This window comes from Poromitra crassiceps (assembly GCF_964638095.1).
Source record: "Poromitra crassiceps genome assembly, chromosome: 11".
NCBI lineage: Eukaryota > Metazoa > Chordata > Actinopteri > Beryciformes > Melamphaidae > Poromitra > Poromitra crassiceps.
In genome coordinates, this window is record NC_139643.1 from 48233263 (window position 1) to 48242101 (window position 8839).

The 8839-nt window shown below is 43.9% G+C and overlaps 1 protein-coding gene across 6 annotated transcripts in view; it reads right to left on the bottom strand.

Annotated features, from left to right (window-relative positions):
- The window catches only part of LOC310785350 (uncharacterized protein), a 58304-nt gene extending 57140 nt beyond the window's left edge, over positions 1-1164 (bottom strand). For all 6 annotated transcript variants that reach the window (XM_083646401.1, XM_083646398.1, XM_083646400.1 and 3 more), the window contains exon 1: positions 826-1164. In XM_083646401.1, the coding sequence (XP_083502527.1) occupies positions 826-892 (67 nt within the window). In that variant the 5' untranslated portion in view covers positions 893-1164. The remainder of the gene's footprint in view (positions 1-825) is intronic.
- Positions 1165-8839: the final 7675 nt, after the last annotated feature.

An 8839-nucleotide genomic window follows, 5' to 3' on the forward strand; every position in this document is an offset into this window, starting at 1 on the left:
GAACCCTTCAACCAGAGGACCCGGGTTAAAGTCCTGTGCCTGCCAAAGTGCCTTTGAGCAACACACTGAATCCCTAGACCAGCTGCAGAGGTGCTGAACTGTAGCATGATCTTGCACTCTGGCCTCCCTATAAAGGAAGACTGGGCTTTTCCTGTTAGGAGATGTTATAGGCCTCTCAGTATTACTGCTGCTGCTGTGACCGGTGATGTGTTTAGTCTCAGCCAGTCTGCATCATCTCCCCCACCAGATCTCCACTGTCAGCCTAGGTCTGACTGACTGATCGCCATGCCATGCTGGCCTGCCCTGTATCTGGGCCATTTCACCACCCCCCACCCCCGAACGGGACTGGCCTGACGGTAATGGAGACCACAGCTCGGTGCAGCGTTTACAGACCGAGGCATGGGGCTTATAGGACCCAGCTGTTTGGGAGAGCTCGATGCATCAGAGGCTGCTGCACCTTTGTTGGGAGGAGAATTATAACAGGTTGCCACACAGACAGACAGACAGACAGACAAACATCCTGTGTGTCTGTGAGGTTTGGTGGGGAAAAGATAGATTGCAGCTGCTGGATCCAAACCGCATTTTCCAAGCGTTTTTTCATGCCTGTGGAAGGTCTTCTCTCTCAACTGTCTATTCACAACATACTGAAGAAGTCATAAACAAAATCCTTCATAATGCCGACACGAATGCGAAGGTAAGATGCAGAACATTGAGATGTCAAAATAACCTGTGTAATATATAACAAGAATATTTCCACTACTACCACCACCACCACTCTACTGTGTTATTCATGACCTATTTTATGTTGATCATAAAGCAACTCACATTTCTCTGTCAGTGTCAGTTTCTCCTCGAAATCATTTCCAAGGTCCTTATAATCCATTTTTTCCATTCAGGCGGAGGATCGCAGTCCGTTTCCAGTTGCGGTCATTCCTCAGAGTCGGACTCGGACAGGAGATGAAACTCCCGGTACAGCTCGCCCCAACACGCCCTTGGTAAATCCAAACGGAATAGGAAAAAGTGGGGGGAAAATAAGGTGAACTAAACACGGATCCGATTGAAAACAGCGGGGAATATTTAAAATGGTCAATTAAGAGTCAGCCGATGTCAATGTCTTGTTGTTACAGATTGAGTCAAATCCAACGGGCCTGAAGTGGAAAATCTGTAGAGTCAGAATAAACAGCTTCGGTGGGAGAAGAGAAATCCGTCCTGTGTGAGTCGCAGGACCAGAGTCAAGTCAGCCAGAATAAGAAACACGGCTTCCGGTCAGAGCTTTCAAAAATAAAGCCCTTAATTGGTGACTTTTCTCAGGAGTGATTTCAAGATGACTGAGTCGGTAGTAAATAAAAACACAATTGTTTTCCAAAGTGTATACATTTCACAGCTTGGGCTGCTAAGCTATAGCAGCTCTTTTTGCACTTTTGGTAGCCACCAAACGTGCAAAAAGAACGACTCAGTAAAGATATACTACAAAACATATAAGGATCTTTGCTGGAATTCGATCAATGGGTTTTTGAAGCCTGATGCTGCCAATACGAGGGATCAGCCGAGCAGCATTTTGGTAAACAAACCGCGTCACTGGGTGGCAACAGCAAATAGGGTTCTTATGGAGCCCAAGTGGCACGAGGCTTGATTGTCTAACTCTAGCCAGCTAACTCCGTTTACATTTTAAAAACTGTGACAGTTCACACAACTTTAACACGACACATGTATATATTATACATCAAACTCTTGAGCTACTTCTGCTCTCACTCAGAATGTCAAAGTATAAGCGATGTCATGTATAATTTAATTTTTGAGATATTAATGTTTGTTTGGCACAACTCATACTATTAACTGCCGCGGGGTTCCGCATTTCTGGGTGGCAAGTGACGTCACGCTGATTCGTCCTATAGCCTACTTATTCTTTGGTCTGAAGCTGCCAATATAACTGATGCCAATATTGAATGTACAAAAAAAATTCAAATTCCATACCAAAATACAGAGTAGGTACTAGTGTTTCCTCCTGAAATGTGACAGAGTGGAAATCAATCAATCAATTAATCAATCAATCAATCAGCCAGTAAATTAAATGTTTATATTTATATAGGCCCAAATCATAACAAGCATTATCTCAAACGCCTCTGAAGCACCATTCACACTATTCTCACATTCAATAATATCCAAGTCCACTGGCTTGTACGTGTCCAGTTTGACCTATAACGACTTTTATTCTGAAGGCTACATCTCTAACATCAGCTGTCAATTTAGTCTATCTGTGGCTGGCTTGACGCAGCTGCGTGCAGGGAGGAAAGAGCATGCCGGACAACTGGACTGTACCATCTGTGTGGAAAGGGTAGAGTTGCATGTACCCCCTCCATACTAAGACCAATATTCTGTTAAAGGGACACGTTTGTAATGAAAACAGTATATTTTATTTACCGTTAGAGTAGACCTCCCTCGGTGACTTCAGCTAGAGTAAGCACGATAGAAACGTGGTCTTGAGTCTTGGTCTGTGAATGGTTGAATCCATCAGATGTCTCTACCAGCAGCTGCCTGAAAACAGGCCTGCTTGTTGCAAGGTGAGTTGTCAGTGAGTGCATTAGCGTATTAAACGGTCTAGGCTATGCCAATTAGGCCTTCATTAATTAACGGTCCGGGGTCATGCATAAATAATCACTTTGTTTGAAGGCCGTGTTCACAAGATATAGAACGATAGTTCTATATAAGAACTATAGTTGCCATGTAGCCTAATACATTAAAAAAAATGCTATGCATGCAATTATCGCCATAGGAATGTTATTGGAATATTCTATAGTATAATAATAGCCAACAATAAGAGAACAACAACAACAACAACAAATAAACAAAATACGATAAGATCTATAGGCTATAAAACTCAACATTGAATACCAGAAGTAGGCTAAATACAGTCCCTACAGTATAAAATTACAGAAATATGATAGCCTACTACTGTATCATCTTTCCAATGAAAAAGAATGTGACAGTAAATCATCTATGATAAGGTTATAAAGACCTTCCTGCAGCTGTAGGGGACAGAGGTCAGTCCTGCAGGAGTGACAATGAAAAACAAAGAGACAATCAAAACACTAACTCAAAAATGCATTGCATATGATAGAGTGACTTTGTTCAATCTTGTCTGATTAGAATAATTTAACTTGGAGCAGCCCAGACCAGTAGCACCAACATCATTTGGATTATTGGATCATTTTTTGCAGATTTGTGCATCACTGATTATGATAAATTCATGATGGACGATGCATAGCCTCCTACATCATTTTCTCCATGCAGCTCCTACCTTCCTAGAAGACGGCAAGAGAGGTGGCCTCTGCATAGCTGAGGAAGAGTGTCATTCATTTTTTTAAAGAGGCACTTTATAAATAGTCTGACCAGATTCACACACCCTGCAGTTTTTGTGTGGATTACATTCATATTCAGATTAAATATAGATAAGGTCATCTGCATTCTACATCACTTTTCTCTTGAATCTGCAGGATGTGAAAGAACAGTAGAAATGAAACAAACCAAAATAAAGCCACTTAACATTATTAGCTTTTCAAATCTTTTCAGAGCAAAGAAGAAGCAGCATAGCTCACGTCCTGTAGAACGATGTTAGATCTGCACTGAATGTTAAAACAAAGACCAGATGTTTTTCAGGGTGATGAGAGACAGATCAAAAATGCATGACTCACTTAGCTGTTGGTCACCAAGGACAATCGGGCTCCTGGGCTGCGGTTGATGCTAAAGACTTTGTCATCTTTCGTTCGTGTTGTCTTTGGTTTGTGCGAAAATCAATACTCTTGTAGCCTCTATATATAAACCTCTCCTTTCCTTATCCATATGCACTTGTTTTAATAGATTATTTTTAAATCTTCAAGAAATTAAATACAAGTTTGAAATTTAAACTTTTATTCCATTACTGAGCTTTTGAGTTGGGAGTACTGTATGCATGGTTGACAAGCTGAAAGGTCAACATTATGGGCAGCCTTCCATCCACCAAACACACGACAATTTGCAGTTTCCACTTGGCCTTCTCGAAACTTTAGAAATGATTGGGGCTAAAAAACAACACAAAAACATAGGCCTAAAATATGCATCATATTTCTCCAAACAGCTTGTGCAGCATAATCCAAGTGGTCTGTAGCCAAACAATAGCAATATGGATCCAAAAGCCAAATGTTTATTTACTTCATTATCTCCTATATTTTCCTCGGTGAAAAAGCTGGACTTTTGGATCCACAGTGCAATCGTGTGGCTACAAAACACTTATTATGTTGCACCAGCTGTTTAGACCAAATTTCATGGAGGTTTTTTGCTTTTTTAGAACTGTATAAAGAGCAGTCGCCCTTTAACGTCTATAGTTTGGGAGAAGACCGGGATGGAACTATGAGTGTTTGGAGGCCTTACTGACATGCATGGTTTGGGGTGAACTACGCGATGCCACGAAACACTGCTAACCAATCCACTAGCTGCCATGAAACACATGTGAAGGGGATGAGAGGACAAATGGAGCTGAGTCTGAACTGCGGTGCCTCTGTAGGGAGCAAATGGCTCTGAGTGGGTTATCTGCACTAGAGTCTCAGCTGAAACATGATTTGTTGATGCAGTAATGAGGTTTTGAAATGCAGGGACAGGAAACGCAGTACAGCAGGAGGGGGACGTTCACCTCTAGATTTCTCTCTTTCTTACACAGACACACAGACACACAGACACACACACACACACACACACAGGCTACCATATACATCCTCTATTGAGCATTATAATGGGTAATGCTACATACTGGCACAGTTTCCCTATCTAGATTAAAAGAGACTCGCGACACTGATTAGCTCCCAATGTTTTGTTTAATTTTGCGTTTTAAAAGACAACATTTCGAGCCGTTGCAGGCTCTTCGTCAGGTCAGGCCTCTTTTAATCTTGATGAATTAACCACTTTGGACTCAGCACCTACAAGAAGAGATGTGTGTGTGTTTACTCTAATTTTTCCACGTTTCCCTATCTGCCAATGAATATTGATTTAATCTTCCAATGGGTTTGTGCTGAAAAAGTCAAATGTCGTGTCGTGTTGTGTAATTACACACTCAGAGCTGCTCGTTAAAGTCAAGCACCCTGTCTGTCTGCTGATGGAGCTGCTCGTTAAGGTCCAGCACCCTGTCTGTCTGCTGATGGAGCTGCTCGTTAAGGTCCAGCACCCTGTCTGTCTGTCTGCTGATGGAGCTGCTCGTTAAGGTCCAGCACCCTGTCTGTCTGCTGATGGAGCTGCTCGTTAAGGTCCAGCACCCTGTCTGTCTGTCTGCTGATGGAGCTGCTCGTTAAGGTCCAGCACCCTGTCTGTCTGCTGATGGAGCTGCTCGTTAAGGTCCAGCACCCTGTCTGTCTGTCTGCTGATGGAGCTGCTCGTTAAGGTCCAGCACCCTGTCTGTCTGCTGATGGAGCTGCTCGTTAAGGTCCAGCACCCTGTCTGTCTGTCTGCTGATGGAGCTGCTCGTTAAGGTCCAGCACCCTGTCTGTCTGTCTGCTGATGGAGCTGCTCGTTAAGGTCCAGCACCCTGTCTGTCTGTCTGCTGATGGAGCTGCTCGTTAAGGTCCAGCACCCTGTCTGTCTGCTGATGGAGCTGCTCGTTAAGGTCCAGCACCCTGTCTGTCTGTCTGCTGATGGAGCTGCTCGTTAAGGTCCAGCACCCTGTCTGTTTGTCTGTCTGCTGATGGTGTTTTTATACGTGGGCTACAGACAGACGATATAGGATCTTTTTCCCCACACACATAATCCCATTTACGGCTCCCAGCTATACAGAGGCATCTCAGTCAGTGAAGGCGCTCTTTGTTGCACTGGTGATGATGATATCCACGGATGACAGCAAACACGGATGACAAACAGTATAAAAGGATAAGATGATATGATAAACAGACTTGCTTCTGTAAGAAGATCACCTCTGGGCTACATGCTGCAGTCAAGAACCTGATCTATCCATCCACTGTCTGCAGCCATATGAATCAGCTCACAGTCTACTGCCACGCACTTTCTAGCCAAGGACACTTCTGCACCTGCAACTCAGTAAAGGTCAACAAACATGATCAATGGTTCATGTAGATGTTTCTTTATAAAGACAAAAAACAGTGTAAGAAAATGATCAATTGTTTCCTCGTGTTTTAGGTTAGAACTTTATCATTCCATACCCCTTGTTATACTTTCATATTGTAATATTTTTGCCTCTGCATTAAGATGGATTCCATAGCGTATGCCTTGCGACTTTATTTATTTATGCAATTGCCAAACAACAGAAATAAGCTCAACTTGACATGATTACCTCTTGGACTCTGCCCCCGCAGCACTTTACCACTACTTTACACACCGCAAAATGAATTTTATTGGATCTCTCAGACCATGATCAGGACCATTTAGTGCCAAATATAGCCGAGTATAAAGCCTGAAATCTCTTTTATATTAATTTCTATTAATATGTATGATTCTGCCTGCGCACATGATTAAATTGAGCACTTTCAGTTTCTTGAGCAGTGCACTTAAATTATGGTCCATCAATGAGCAACTGACCCAATCTGCATGTGGCCTACATCTATTTCTACAACAAAGAGCGTCTCTTTTGAGGCGATGCATGCTCAAACTCGCCCACGTCTTGACGGAGAGATCAGGAGGTTCAGAGAGCCTCCCTCCCATAAAGCACAGAGGTATGTAGTTAATTGTCACTCCCCCACAACCATCTCCACCACCACCATCACACTACACTTCTGCCCCCCAAAAGCCTGCAGCAAAACTAGCTCATTTTAGCCAGGATCCTCCCCACACCTTGGACCAGGGGGAAAGCACACTCCCTCTCTCCAAAAGGGAGTTATAATAAAAATGAGTTTCTCGCTGTAAAAACCCCCCCAAGCACACAATGAGTTTGGGTTTTATAGGGCGAGTATGCATCATTGGAGAGCGTGTTATTGAAGTCAGGGTCTGGATATATCTACAGCTGCTCCAGTGTGGGAGTGAAGTCTGCAGTTGCTGCGGTCTGGGCAGAGGGGGAACATTTACCACGTGCACGGGCAGACATCTCCAACGGATTTCTCTCAGATGACGCTGCCGTTTGACTGGATCGCATCCTCTCCTCTTGCAGATGCAAATAAACACAAAAAGGTGTAAATAATAACTTTATGGCGCCATCTTTTGTGTGTGTGTGTGTGTGTGTGTGTGTGTGAGTGCGTGTGTGTGTGCGCGTGTGTTTTTAATTCAGATGTTTCCATCTGTGCAGAATCTCGACGTGAAGTTAACTTCCATGTTAGCAGCTGCATCTGGTGAACACAAAACGATCCCAAATCAGTGTTTGAAAGCTTTCCAGAGCTAAAAAAGAATACATAAAAAATGTCTAAAGGTACAGAATAGGAAGATAAACTTCAGTGGTTCTCAAACTTCTTTACGTCAAGGACCCCTAATCTGACACAAATTAGATCACAGACCCCCCCCCCCCCCACACACACACACACACACACACACACACACACACACACACACACACACACACAGACACACACACACACTTTATAAGGTTTTGTCCCAGGGTCCCCCCATCAGTTTTTTTTTCTTTGATGTTTTATTACAGAAAATGTATGAAAAACCCATGACCAAAATGTACATTCTGTCATTGTGTTACTTATGGATGGAATTATAGTGAAAATAAAAGATTTCCCCTTTTTGCTGGGGACCCCCTGAAACCCCCTCAAGGAACGCCGGGGGTCCTGGGACCCCACTTTGAGAACCACTGCTCTAGTTCACCGGGGTTATGGAGCAGATAAAGGGAGTGGCTAATGTGTCCATTTGTCTTTTGGGTTGAACTCCATCTGTGCCCCATTCCCACCCACCCAGTCAGTCAGTCAGTCAGTCAGTCAGCCAGTCAGTCAGTGAGTCAGTCAGCCAGTCAGTCAGTGAGTCAGTCAGTCAGTCAGTCAGTCAGTCAGTCAGTCAGCCAGTCAGTCAGTGAGTCAGTCAGTCAGTCAGTCAGTCAGTCAGTCAGTCAGTCAGTCAGTCAGTCAGCCAGTCAGTCAGTCAGCCAGTCAGTCAGTCAGTCAGCCAGTCAGTCAGTCAGTCAGTCAGTCAGTCAGTCAGTCAGTCAGTCAGTCAGTCAGTCAGCCAGTCAGTCAGTCAGCCAGCCAGTCAGTCAGTGAGTCAGCCAGTCAGTCAGTCAGTCAGCCAGTCAGTCAGTCAGTCAGTCAGCCAGTCAGTCAGTCAGCCAGCCAGCCAGCCAGCCAGTCAGTCAGTCAGTCAGTCAGTCAGTCAGTCAGTCACATTGCTCACATACAGAGTCACACACCCCACCCCTCTACTTGTCCCCTAGCAGTTGGCACAGTCGTGTCATCTCAGCCTCTCAGCTGTTATGGTGGCAAAGCACTGACAGGACCAGCAGTTGTTAGGGATATAGTAACAACAGTAACTGCTATAGCATCTCTAGGTTCGAGGACAAAACTTTACCAGAATGAAAATGAATAGCATTTTGATTGTTGGTGTTCCCTGCACCGGTGTTATGTGTTAAGATTTGATTAATATTACAAATTACCCTGACAGCCTTCTATCACATTGGTCAGTTAGGCTATATAGAGAGAATAATAACTGGACAAATTGAATTTGAACTCTTCTCTTCTATCACAAAAAGGATGTGACCTAACATCATTAACTCATACACAACATCCACCCCCACAGATACAACCTTGCATCGATACTGTGTGTGTGTGTGTGTGTGTGTGTGTGTGTGTGTGTGTGTGTGTGTTGTGTGTACACGTACGTCCGTCCACACTTACAGGACACGTACACATGAGCTGCAGTGGGAGCTTCCTCGAGTGCT